At 39.8% G+C, this 14052-nt stretch overlaps 1 protein-coding gene across 1 annotated transcript in view; it reads right to left on the bottom strand.

Annotated features, from left to right (window-relative positions):
• LOC107091758 (splicing factor U2AF 65 kDa subunit-like) overlaps positions 1-14052 on the bottom strand; it is a 23449-nt gene that overhangs the window by 4480 nt on the left and 4917 nt on the right. Inside the window, exons 2-7 of the mRNA XM_015385900.1 lie at positions 12151-12325; positions 11932-12035; positions 11643-11794; positions 11454-11570; positions 7811-7949; positions 7643-7722 (exon numbers count right to left, since the gene is read on the bottom strand). Coding sequence (XP_015241386.1) covers positions 7643-7722; positions 7811-7949; positions 11454-11570; positions 11643-11794; positions 11932-12035; positions 12151-12325 — 767 coding nt within the window. The remainder of the gene's footprint in view (positions 1-7642; positions 7723-7810; positions 7950-11453; positions 11571-11642; positions 11795-11931; positions 12036-12150; positions 12326-14052) is intronic.

Genomic DNA, 14052 nt, shown 5'->3' with positions numbered 1-14052 from the left:
GTGTAAAAAAGGGAATATTAATTTTAGTTAAACTTTGCCTGTCTGTGTCTGCTGCATTTTAAACTAAAATGTTACGTCCTCGTGGAAACACGCTTGCAGGGCGCATTAAGGAGAGCGGAGGAGTTTTATATGTGCTAGTTTTGGCAAACATATTTACATTTTAGCTCGGTGTAAGCTGCTGAAATGTGCACAAACCTTGTCACCAACTATAAAAACCGTCTGACATCTGTGCTGGCCAATAATGGCTTTTCTACAAAATATTAACATGCTGTTTGTCCAGGGGGTCAAATACTTGTTTTTCCTGGTCAGATGGTTATCAATTTTAATAAATTCATATGTGATTTTCTAGAATTTTCTTTGGGATTCTGTCTCTCACGGTTGGAGTGTACGTATGATTAAAATTATAGATTGTTGCGTTTTTTGTGAGTGGGCAAACCTGCAAAATCAGCAAGGGGTCAAATACTTATTTCCCCCACTGTAGTTACTACCCACCTCTGCTACCCTAATATACAGACCTGAGCTCTGCAGCTCCTCCAGAGCCACTATAGGTCTGTTAGCTAATCCCTTTCTTACGGCACACCTTCCTCACCCTATCTTTTTAGTTGGACCTCTGAAGTATCATTTTTATGACCCACTCCTGCTTTAAACGCCTCCACAGCTTCCTCTCTGACCTGTCTGCTGTGTTTCTTGGCCTCCATGACGCTCTTCATCCTCTGATGTTCTCTGACAAACTTCTGATGCTACTGATGCTGAAGCAGACATGTAGCGCTGGACTCTATAAAGTTTCAGACTGAAGCTCCCTGAATCCAAAATGCACGCCACACATTTCAGTTATTGGTTTCTCTTTCTTACACCAAGCAGTGCTTTGCATTGGTGCTTCACCTAAAGTCCATCTGTGGCTGTAATGTGCAATAAACCCAGAAGCAGATGGAATTCTTTAGAAAGAACGAATGGTTGGAATCATGTTGGTTTTAAATATAAACGATTCACTCTCCCAACAGCTTCAGATCACACCTGCACAGGTGATGATGAGGTGTGGCTATCAGAAGAGAAACAGGGAAATATAGCAGATATTTATGTTTTAATAGAATTTCTAATTTAAATAAAAGATTAGCAGACGTTTAGTGTTTTTAACCTGACCTGCCTTTTTGAAGCCATTTATCTCAAAGCTTACCTTTACAGAAAACCCCTTAAAACAGCCCACCTTTACCTCTAATAACCTCCAACACCATCAACCCCACGTCTCAACCATCATCAGAGCTTCACCCCAGATAACCAGATCCTAAGCGCGCTCCAAAAGCATGATGGGAAAGAGAGAGCAGCCAGTACAGGAGCCTGAGGGCTTGAAGTGGATCCACGTGTGGACCAGAAATTCTTACTTGCCTTGAGTTACATGTTGGCATGGCAGCAGTAGATGAGAACTACTGAACAAATTATGAGCGCAGACTTAACGATCTTACAGGCCCCTAGCTGGGGACAAAGTGGGGGGACAAAAATGAAAGAGCTGTGAGTATCAACGCAGTGGAAGTGACTGAAATAATTCATTAAAGAAAGGAAAAAGAAGAAAAGTCAGAGAATAAAAGACATCAGGCTGCATGTGAAATTTCTGAGCAGTTTTTAAATCGGTCACAAAAGAAAAGTCCACTCTGTATCTCTGCAGCTGGAGGCGTTTCTGGAGATGTTCAGGGTCAGTTTGGTGTTTAAATCTGCTTCATCAGGCAGTTAGAGAGGAACCATCGCATGTTTAGATGTTTAATAAGAGGTGATAACGGACAGACACATCGCTAGGCACTCTGTGCAGATTTGACCACACAAATTCAAACCATTTCCCTCACGTTTGAAGAAAAGGAAAACGCAGAAATAAAGGCTGTGGGATGGTTTATATGCTGACTGAGGCAGTGAGAGGTGATTCCTAGAGAGAATTGTAAAGTCTGTCAGAGCTTTTTTTTATAAAGAGTGGAGAATGATGAGCTTTGCTTACCTGCTCTGTCTGCCACTGATTATTTTAACGGTAAAGTATTTCATTTTTTCCTGTTTCATCCCCCAAAGCGGATGTGTTTTACTTTGTAACTGCGTCTTTCTTCCTGTCAGGCCCATTAAATTTGCTGCTGAATTGCTGCATAGTCCCACTAAAATATCTCTCTCAGTCGTAGCTACGCAATCCCTCTTGCAGAAAATCATGTCAGTTGTGATCATCCCCATTGAAGGGGGGTGATCACAACTTGAAAAGCTTTGTGAATCCTTTTAACAGGAGCATGCCCGTGCATAAACACCATGGGAGTTTGGTTCCACATGCTCACTGATACACACTAGGGATGGAACGGTTTATGAAAACCGTCCGAACCGTTTGGTTCGACTGTCTCGGTTCGGTTCCCGTGTGTTTCGTTCGGTTCATGCGCTGCTCCTTTTTCTCATAGGCGAAGCGTTTACACCCCAGAGCAGAAGGTGGCGGTACTGCGACCAAAGCCAACCACCAGTAATAAACAAGAAGAATACGCTTAAAAATAATTACAATTCATTAATGTTTTTGGATTTTTTTCATTAATTTCATTAATTTCATGGGATTTCGGGGTAACAATCAACATGTACCGAACCGAAAACCGTGACCAGAAAGCGTGAACCGAACCGTGGATTTTGTGAACCGTTCCACCACTTATACACACTAACACTAAATGTTAAGCTGCGGCTGCAGATATATACCACCCTAAATATTGTGTTTTGACTTCAACACACGTGGAAATATAGAGGATCCTCGCTGCTCATGATGTTGTTGTTAAAGTTTACTTTGGTTGTCTGTTGTCGTCTTTTTGCTGTTACTCTCTGTTTTGTGTTCCACTCATTTCATACAGGTATAGAGGCAAACTTCTAGGAGTTACTTTATATTTTCTTTGTTGGCTATTTTTGCAGTTTTGTTTTAATTTCTTTCCTTTCATGCACTCTTTCTTGCCTCTATCTTCCTGTTGTCGGAAAATTTAAATTTCTCTTATTTCATATATTAATGTATCCTATTTATTCACTAAAACTTGTCTTACTCAGTCTAATTCACCTGCAAGGCCACACCATTCTCTGCGAGAGGATGTTTGTAGACCAGACACAGCTTCTTCCAAATACAAAACCAGATTCTTTTTCAAGGTTTATTCCTAACATGTTACTGTTTACCAAAGTGTGTGTAATTTGTTTTGACTGTGACTACATTCCATTGTTGTAAGTTAGGGGAACGAACGCTGCTCAGGCAGAACGGGGCTGAATGCTGTGCCATTAGGGCTGTATGATGAACTGTTGTCTCTTTACAAAGATTTGATGAATAAATGTGCCGACTGAGTGAAATCCATCGATCTCTGTTTATTTAACTAGGGTGAAGAGTTGAATACTTTTTTCCCACTACAATGTGGCGTTGTCGGCAGGATTCTCCTTGACTGATTTTTTCCGAGGACAGCGATTGTCAGAAGTGTCAGGTACCACCGATTATTACTAATTTAGGGGTTAAGATGGATGCTGGTCTTAAGATGGAAGCAAACATCAGAGCCGTTATAAAGTCCAGTTTTTTCCACGTAAGGCAGGTAGCCAAAGTAAAACCCATTCTATCAAAACAACATTTTGAAACAGTGATCCATGCATTTGTGACCACACGGCTGGATTAATGCAACTCACTTTATACAGGGGTCAGTGACTTGTATATTTCTCATCTTCAGAGGGTTCAAAATGCTGCTGCACGTCTATTAACAGGTACACGAAAATTTGACCACATCTCCCCTGTTTTAGCTTCCTTACACTGGCTGCCAGTACATTTTAGGATACATTTTAAAATTCTTTTATTTGTTTTTAAAACTCTTAATGGCCTTGCTCCTTCTTATCTGTCTGAGCTGTTACATTCTTATACACCCTCCCGTTCCCTCAGGTCAGCTGATCAGTTGCTTCTGAGGGTCCCAAAGACAAAATGCAGCTCAGAGGGGACCGTGCTTTTTCTGTGGCAGCTCCTAAGCTGTGGAACGATCTGCCTCTGAGCAGAAGACAGGCCTCGTCTCTCGCTGTTTTTAAGTCCCTTCTCATCTTTTTTCCTTGGCTTTTGGGACAATTTAGGAGGTTTTACTTTGTTTTATTCTGTTTGTAAACTAATAAGTATTTTACACTCAGTTTTTTTCTATTTTATAATTATATTGTATTTTATGATTGTGTACAGCACTTTGGTCCTGTTCGGTGCATAAAGTGCTTCATAAATAAAGTTGGTATGGTATTCTGCATACTTGTTACCAATATAGATTAAACAAATCCCCCATCAGACAACAAATGGATCAGTTCACAGCGCCCTCTTCTGGATGGCGACAGCANCCTACAGCCTCCACTGTGGCTCCCGTCCGCTCCGCTCTGAGTTCCTTGGAGATCGTAGAGAGCATGCGCCAGATGATTACATTCAAAGCAGCAAAACATGCGGAAATGATCCAGGGTTTCCGCGGATCATTAAAAATAATTACAATTCATTAATTCTTTGGGATTTTTTTCATTAATTTCATTAATTTTTATGGAATTTCGGGGTAACAATCAACATATACTGAACGGAACTGAAAACCGTGACCACGAAACCGTGAACCGAACCCCTAGTTCCACCCCTAATACACACTAACACTAAATGTTAAGCTGCGGCTGCAGATATATACCACCCTAAATAATGTGTTTTGACTTCAACACACGTGGAAATATAGAGGATCCTCGCTGCTCATGATGTTGTTGTTAAAGTTTACTTAGGTTGTCTGTTGTCGTCTTTTTGCTGTTACACTCTCTGTTTTGTGTTCCATTCATTTCATACAGGTATAGAGGCAAACTTCTAGGAGTTACTGTATATTTTCTTTGTTGGCTATTTTTGCAGTTTTGTTTTAATTTCTTTCCTTTCATGCACTCTTTCTTGCCTCTATCTTCCTGTTGTCGGAAAATTTAAATTTCTCTTATTTCATATATTAATGTATCCTATTTATTCACTAAAACTTGTCTTACTCAGTCTAATTCACCTGCAAGGCCACACCATTCTCTGCGAGAGGATGTTTGTAGACCAGACACAGCTTCTTCCAAATACAAAACCAGATTCTTTTTCAAGGTTTATTCCTAACATGTTACTGTTTACCAAAGTGTGTGTAATTTGTTTTGACTGTGACTACATTCCATTGTTGTAAGTTAGGGGAACGAACGCTGCTCAGGCAGAACGGGGCTGAATGCTGTGCCATTAGGGCTGTATGATGAACTGTTGTCTCTTTACAAAGATTTGATGAATAAATGTGCCGACTGAGTGAAATCCATCGATCTCTGTTTATTTAACTAGGGTGAATAGTTGAATACTTTTTTCCCGCTACAATGTGGCGTTGTCGGCAGGATTCTCCTTGACTGATTTTTTCCGAGGACAGCGATTGTCAGAAGTGTCAGGTACCACCGATTATTACTAATTTAGGGGTTAAGATGGATGCTGGTCTTAAGATGGAAGCAAACATCAGAGCCGTTATAAAGTCCAGTTTTTTCCACGTAAGGCAGGTAGCCAAAGTAAAACCCATTCTATCAAAACAACATTTTGAAACAGTGATCCATGCATTTGTGACCACACGGCTGGATTAATGCAACTCACTTTATACAGGGGTCAGTGACTTGTATATTTCTCATCTTCAGAGGGTTCAAAATGCTGCTGCACGTCTATTAACAGGTACACGAAAATTTGACCACATCTCCCCTGTTTTAGCTTCCTTACACTGGCTGCCAGTACATTTTAGGATACATTTTAAAATTCTTTTATTTGTTTTTAAAACTCTTAATGGCCTTGCTCCTTCTTATCTGTCTGAGCTGTTACATTCTTATACACCCTCCCGTTCCCTCAGGTCAGCTGATCAGTTGCTTCTGAGGGTCCCAAAGACAAAATGCAGCTCAGAGGGGACCGTGCTTTTTCTGTGGCAGCTCCTAAGCTGTGGAACGATCTGCCTCTGAGCAGAAGACAGGCCTCGTCTCTCGCTGTTTTTAAGTCCCTTCTCATCTTTTTTCCTTGGCTTTTGGGACAATTTAGGAGGTTTTACTTTGTTTTATTCTGTTTGTAAACTAATAAGTATTTTACACTCAGTTTTTTTCTATTTTATAATTATATTGTATTTTATGATTGTGTACAGCACTTTGGTCCTGTTCGGTGCATAAAGTGCTTCATAAATAAAGTTGGTATGGTATTCTGCATACTTGTTACCAATATAGATTAAACAAATCCCCCATCAGACAACAAATGGATCAGTTCACAGCGCCCTCTTCTGGATGGCGACAGCACCAAGGTGAAGCTATAAGTTAACAAGCTGGAATAAATCTTAATTAAATCAACCTTTATTTGAAAATGAATCATAAGTTCATTAATTATTTGCATCCCTAGTTCGAAACCTCACTTTATAACCAGAGATGTTTTGATGTAACAAAAAACAGAGAGCAGTTAAACCTTAGGTGGAAATGTAGCCTTTAATTTATTGCAGCTCAATCATTTTTAATGTAAAAAAAAAAAAATTTAAATTAAATCCCTTTATTGTCCCACAATGGGGAAATTAACTCTCTGCATTTAACCCATCCACTTATGGAGCAGTGGGCTGCCATTGTGTGGCGCCCGGGGAAGAGTGTGAGGTTAAAGGTCTTGCTCAGGGACGCAGAGTCGCAGTCTGTCGGGATTCAAACCGGCTACTTGCAACCTCCTCAGAGCACAAGGGCACTGCCCTATCCACTATGCCAACACTCCCCTTAAAAGACTAAAATATGGAACAAGACTTTCAGTTCACTCCTCTCAATATATGTCTATTTTAAACAAAAACCGCAAATGATTATTATTTTGCTGATTAATTAAATTACTGATTATATTTTCCATTAATTGATTGATAATCAGATACCAAAAGGTTCCCTAAAGATGATTTTAGGCTAAATTCAAAGCTAAAACTATGTCCCATGAGAAGTTGTAGATAGAAAACCTTGATAAAGAAAAATATCTTTTTCCATCTTCAATCCAAAAGGTTTATTTGTTTTTCAGTTCTGATACAGTTTTCCTTTAAGCTAGTCTTAGACTCTCTGATTTATCAATGACTAAATTAGTAATTGTTCTTAACTGTTTCAGCTTTTGTTTAAGCCGTTTTCAGAGAATTAACTACAGCATAAGGTTACAGTTTTAGTTTCAGCAGAAATTACAAAGCAAATAAATAAATAAAATAAATAATAACACCACCAAACAACTGAAAAAATCCAGAAAGGCACATTTAATAAATTGTTAATAAAAAGCTTATCTTGTAATTCTAAATGAGGTGGACTTTTTCCTTGAGAAGAGATCACTACGTATCCCTGAATCTGTTTCAATTAATTTCACGGAAATCTCCTTAGCATGAGATTGTTTGGCTTTAATATAACTAATGGCAAATTAATCTTTCATATCAAAAATTTAGCTCCATAAAAGCTGGAGCTATTACAACACTAAAATATTTAACATTATTTTAGTAAAAGATTCCTAAATTCATATTTAATGACGTCATGTTATGTTCCTACAGGAAGCCTAAAGGATCTTTAAGCCTGTTTCAGTGCGACTAAAAGCTCAGTGTGTGAGAAAGAAAAGAGTGGAAAATGAGAGAACCTGTGCCATCTGCTGACAGTGAAATACCTGGTCGTCATTGAGGTAATTAGGCAGGCCTCCGATGAATAGTTTATGAGGTGAGTCAGGAACGACCGTGGAGACGACACCTACGCAGCCAGCGAGCAGAGAGAGGAAGCTCAGAAACCGCAGAGGAGAATGGGAGAGCACTGCTCTGGAGAGGAAGCAGAAACCAACCTGGAACATGGAAGGCCGGTTGTTCTGAGAGTCCAGGTAAGGGACGATAATCATGAGGCCGCCTGATCTTCAGCGACTGACCCTGGAAAATGATCCCGTCGAAGGCCATGGCCTGCGTCGTCTCATCTACAGAACGAAACTAGAAGAGAGGTCGATTTGTGTGAACTGGACGGAAACAAATCCTGTTCAATAACAGGAAAACATGCAGTGATGCTGGTGGTTTATTCTGCTACTGAACAAAAACAAAAGAACCGCAATACTTCTATCTAAGCTTGTTTGGAAATGAAACAAATGTTAAAAAAATGTATTTAACTGCAATTACAATAATTCATACGATTTTACTGCTAAGGATACTTTTAAGTCCAGAATATTTAAAGGGTCCTCTATCTGTCAGGACTCCTGTCTGTGTGTTTGTGTTCCTGTGTTTGTCTCCCTTCCTCCACCAGGAGGCGCCTGGTTCTGGTCCGCCTCCTCACACACCTGCTGATGGTTTCCTCATTAACGGACTGCTCTTAAGCTGCTGACTGCCTCTACCTCCACGCCAGAGTGTTTGCCAGTTTTGGGTACTCTAGCCAAGCTGAGTTTTGCTGAGTCAAACTGAGTTCTTGTCAACCTGAGTTTTAACATTGTTTGTCTTTTGCCTCTCGGCAGGAAGTGTTCCTGCTAACTGGATTTTTTTGGACCTTCTCTCCCTGGAAGGATCGACTGAGCTTCAAACTGAGCTGGGGTTCAAACAGGAGGTTTGGATCCACTTTCCCCAAGAGATCGTTTGAGCTTCACACAGAGAAAGGGATTCATCTTTATTACGACCCGTTCAAGTACCACAGGAAATCGGAGTAACAGTCAGCTTCTCCGTTCACCTACAAACAACCGCATTCTGGGTAAACCCTGTTCCGCCCTCCACCGAATCAGACAAACACTGGAAATACAGCATACAGACTGGAGTCAAAGATTCAACAACTTCTCTGGAAACGTGAGTCTGCAACCAAATCCTCTTCTTCAAGTTTACAAATCTATTTTCCCACAGAGCCTGAACTAATCGCTGTGTCTTCCCCTCACTTTTCAGTTCCGGTTGAGCAGTGTTCAGAGCAACACTTCTCTCTGCATTATCTCTTCAATAAAACCTGTTAAGCCTTTTCCCCTGGTCTCCCCGTTTGGTCTTCTGCATTTGGGTCTGAACTTTAGTAAAATCATGACACAATCAAGCTTTTTAAGCCTTTGAAAGTAACATACAGGTATTTATACGGTGAAACTATGCCTTTAGAACTACGTGGGTATTCATTTGTTATAAAATATGGTTATTTTCATCCAACCATAAAGCAAAGCCCTTGCCATCATAATGAAGTTGCCTCTCCTGTCAGGTTGCCGCCAGTCTCTCAACATCACCGTATCACACCACTTCTGGAGGCTGAACAAAGTCCAGAACTCTCTCGTTCAATCAGCTAATCGTCACAACTTTGAAATAACCTAAAGAGCAGATTAGCTGATAAATGAGCCTCTTCATCCCAAATCTAAAGGCCTGAAAACATCGGCTGCGTACGACTTTTTAATCTCCGATCCGATTTCTTTCCATCTCATACTGACTGCATAAAGAGAGGCTCTGACTTGGAAGGATGGGCAGATCTGTGCAGATTTTTTTTATTTCTGTCTCTGTGTTATAGACAAATAAAAAAAAAATTCCGACATTATGAAAAATTAAAAAACACCAGCTTAGCTACAAAGCAAAGCCCCACTTAACGAGTCTGTGCAGCATCTCAAAACAGAACAGATAGAGGATGTTTACATAATGAGAACTACGTTAAATGAAAAGGAAAAAAATGAAGTAAACGTCGTAGGTTGGTTTCCATGCTGACTGAGGCAGAGAGATGATTCCCAGAGAGAGATCTGGGAAGATTATCTAAGTTTTTCTTTTTTTCTGAAAGAGGAGAAACAGATTCACCGCGTTTACCTGCTCTGTCGGCCCCTCAGTATTGTGTTTTTTGTGAGGTTCAATATTTTACCCGTTTTCTGTCCTCCTGAGCTCCTCATGGGTAAAGTTTTCTTTTGCACCAGTTTGTCAAGCTTACTGTGATGTGCAACTACAAAACTGACTTTTTACCTGTTTGATTAACAGATTTTATTTAGTATTTTTCCACATAGTGAATGTGTTTTACTTTGTAACCGTGTCCCTCTTCCTGTCAGAGCTTCCTGTAGCTACTTCCTGGTGGGATAATTCATACGTAGATATTTTCTAACTGCTGGTTTTCATGGCAGGAAGGCGCTGCTGTAGCCTGGTGAGACCATCCTGATCTCGCGAGCTTTCAAGGTTTCACTCGCAGATCAGTCTGGAGACTCTTCGTTAAAGAAAATTTGGAGCCGTTCACCAAACAAACGTCCAATCAGCGTTGGCTTTGAGGCGGGTTGAGGTGTGACGCAACGAGAAGCGCGACAGTTCAGTCTAAAGAACATGGCGGCTTCAGCCGATGAAACTAGCGTTAGCGTGGCTATCGAGCAAGTTTTATGGGAATTACAGAGTATTTCTTCACTGAAAGAAGAGCAAAACACTGCTCTGGAGGCTTTTCTCAGAGGAAAAGATGTTTTTGCTCTTCTCCCCACTGGTTTCACCAAGAGTTTGATCTATCAATTGGCTCCTCTTCGTCGTCGCTCTGTTAGTACGTCATATGCTTCGTTGATCTGATTGGTTTATTTGGCCCGTCTATCACCAACATAGGCCAATCAGCTAACCAGTATTTTCGCCCCTTCCCAAAATTACTTCAACGGAAGGTTTCCAGGTGGATATGCGGAGCAAATCCATCTGGCGGAGTCAGGTTAGCGCTGCTGCTCATACAGGATTATTCAGAGATGCATGAATCAAGTGAAATACCAATTTATGCCTGCTGTTTATGAATGAATAGCATAGCAATATACAGGGTTTATACAGGAATGAGTAACTCTAATTAAATGCTTTTTAATGCTCTTAGAAATAATTTTAATGCCATCAACAAGTACCCATGACTCCCATGTATATATATATATATATATATATATATATATAAAACGAAATAAACCTTCATCATCTTTAGCGCCAAAGGCTGCAGCCGTGTCCTGAATGCCTCGTTTTCCAGCCACTTTTGTTGAAATTTGCATTTATCCATTCTCTAACTTTTTCTCTGCCTTGAGCTTCTTTTCCAAACATACGGCTTTGAGATCAACTGGAAGAAGTTCCCCGCAAATATATTATTGCGATATAATATATCTGACAAAACTGTTTTTAAAAACATATTTTCTTTTTTTCAAATAAAGCGTTTTAAATGCCATGATAATCAGATTTAATGAATTTTAATGCCAATTAAGGCCTTAAGAATAATAATAATTTAATGACTTTTAATGACCCGAGGAAACCCTGAAATAGTTAAAAGTTCCAACAAGGTGATTTTGAAAGATTTAACTCTTTAAACAGATCAAAACCAAATTTTCCATTAGATCCTTTCTGACACATGAAGCATCGCACTGCCTCTGCTGCTAATATGATCAACTAATGGACTGCTTTTTGTTTTTATGTAATATTTCATGAAGAAAAAAATGACAAATTCTTTCTATAAAAATCAACGTTTAAGATTAGACAGAATAAATATTAACAGCTGATCATCAGTGAAAATCTCACCTCTAGGAAAGCAAAGTTTTTATCCTGATTGATCTGAACAGCCAGAACAGGGTTGCTCGGTGCTTGTGAAAGGCCTGCCAGGCGCATCTGAGCGTTGAAGAACTCTGCCATCGATTCCTGAGCAACAGAAAAGACGCAACATGAGGAGGAATGACGCAGAAACGGCAGGTGAGCGTGGGAGCCATTTACCTCTGTGACGCCAAAGGGGATGTTTCCAACATACAGGCGTCTGGCTTGCCTTGTCATCTGACTGCCAACTATGGGCACTTGTGTCGGTGCTGCCACCACTCCGGTGGTGGTGGCTGTTGCCAGCAGAGCTATTGTTGGAATCTGACCCGCCGCTGGAGGAGAAACATGCATGGATGGTAAAAATCATGTGAGATGATGCAGCAGTTTAAATAAACATTCAGTCACCAAAAAAAAAATTGGTGCAAAGTAAAATAAAATAAAATAGTGGCAGCTGTTGAGTGGGGGTTACCTTGCATAGCTTTGTACTGCATTGGTGTGATGTGTTCAAAGCCTGGAGGAGGCACATCCCAGTATTTGCAAGTCTTTTTCTTTTTTGTCCGCCTCGGTGAATGGCTGGAGGAGGAAAACGTAAACAGTCGTGAGCTTCCTCTGCCCTGGCATTTCTAAAGGACTGTCACCCATGATGCAGTTGGTGTTGTAAACGGTGGTGTCTCAGAAAAGGACTGACCTGTGTTTCTTGTGCTCCCGGGAGGAGCTGCGGCGGTCTCGGCTTTTCCGATCCCGGCTGCGGCTCCTCTTCTCTCGGCTGCGGCTTCCTCTGTCTTTGCTCCAGCTGCGATGCTTGTCGCCGCGGCCTGGAGATCCGCTGCGACTCCGCTTTTTGTGCCTCTCTCTTTCTCTCTCTGAGGTAAAGACATTTCAATCCATTAAAATAACAAGAAGCAAATGGAACAATATCTTAAAACTAGGAATGTAAAGAAAAAAATAAGGATTAATAGACAGTTAAGGGTTTTATTAAATAGAAATTTGATTTGATCCAAATTAATTCAGAATGTCCAGCAAAAAAACATTTCTCTCAGTGTTGTAATGTTACAGCCATCCAATAGAGGGTGCTGCTGTTCATCCTTAAACTGAGCCTCACTGATATTTGCAAGAATACAAATCATGAAGCAGAGGCATGAACTGTGGTGAGTTGGGATTATTTACACTTTTTAATCATGACAAGAGTGCAGAATTAACTTTATGTGGTTTCGTTTGTAAAAATAAACACTGGAAACACTCGTTGATTTATCCCCTAAATAGTGCCTATTTACCTGTGCTGCATGATGGAGCAGCTTAACGTCTCTGCTGTGCTCAGAAGGCAAGGAAATGATGATAGAAAAGTGGAGGGCAATACGCTAAAAGTTTAGCATGATAGAAAAAGGCATGTTAGCAGTTAGATGGGGAATGTTTTGGTGTGAAAAAGCCCTTCATAGAGAAAAGTTTCTCCTCTAATAGCAACCAGAGCTACCTGTTTAAAGGCACTGCTAGCAGTACAGTCTCTCCCAGCACTGATTGGATTATACTAACAGGTTATATCACAGTTAGCGTCTACTTCATGGAAGCAAAGTGGCAAATAGTCTAACAGCATGTTACATTGGAAATAATAGTTTCACTTATTTTAGTTTTTTCTGTTTATAAAAGCTTCCTATTGTTTTATATCTTATAAGTTTAATTATGTGTAAGAACATTTTCTCATTTATTCAGTCAGCATTTAATACATCTAGCAACATGAATTGATCAAACGATGCACTATTTTGTTAACTCAGAACATTACTGGAACAGATTGCCCTTCGTCTTAGGGAAAAAATCCTCTTAATACAAGCAAAACATTGTCTCTTATCAGTGACTCCTGACTCCACTGATAAGATAAATAAACTTTAATTAATTGATCATTTGCATTCTGAGGGCATTTCAGGAAACCGACACAGAAGAGGAGGATGATCTGAATGAAGGAAATAGCTTTAGGTAGAGCTTTGCCTACAGCTTCACCTTTTTAATCAGCAGCAGTTAAAAGGTAAAGACCTCCTGAAGAACCAGACGACTGAGGAAGATTATCTCCTCTTTGGTGTGATTAACCATGAAACTTAACTACTGATGATGGGATCAAATGTTCATCCACTGAGCAGCCTCTGAGTTAGCTTAAAGCAGGATGAAAAATTAGGGTTTTGATATTTTCACCAAATGATTCAAATGTTCAAGTTAAGAAAAAAAAAAGGGGGAAAGTTAAAAAGTTAATAAACCTAGGTAACAATTATATTTAGGTATATAAACAAAAAAATGTCAGTGCCAGTATCAGCACTGAGGCCTCTAAGGTCATGTTGTACCAAAAAATGTGTTTCTTTCAATCTCAGAGTGTTTTTTATGAATTTCTTATGGAAGCACTTTTGTTATTTTTCTTAATATATTCGGGCAAGTTGGTGTTTCTTGTTGACATTAACATTCATTTTTGCCATCAAAATATCCATATTTTTTTAAATGTTACAAAGTAAATAAGGTCTTGTCCAGTGTTGGGAAAGTTCTCTTTCTACGTGAACTAGTTCAAAGTTCAGTTCACACATTTTAAAATGAACTAGTTCAGTTCATAATT

Source organism: Cyprinodon variegatus, unplaced genomic scaffold (assembly GCF_000732505.1).
Source record: "Cyprinodon variegatus isolate N-32 unplaced genomic scaffold, C_variegatus-1.0 Scaffold351, whole genome shotgun sequence".
Lineage (NCBI taxonomy): Eukaryota > Metazoa > Chordata > Actinopteri > Cyprinodontiformes > Cyprinodontidae > Cyprinodon > Cyprinodon variegatus.
This window is presented reverse-complemented; position numbering and strand designations above follow the sequence as displayed.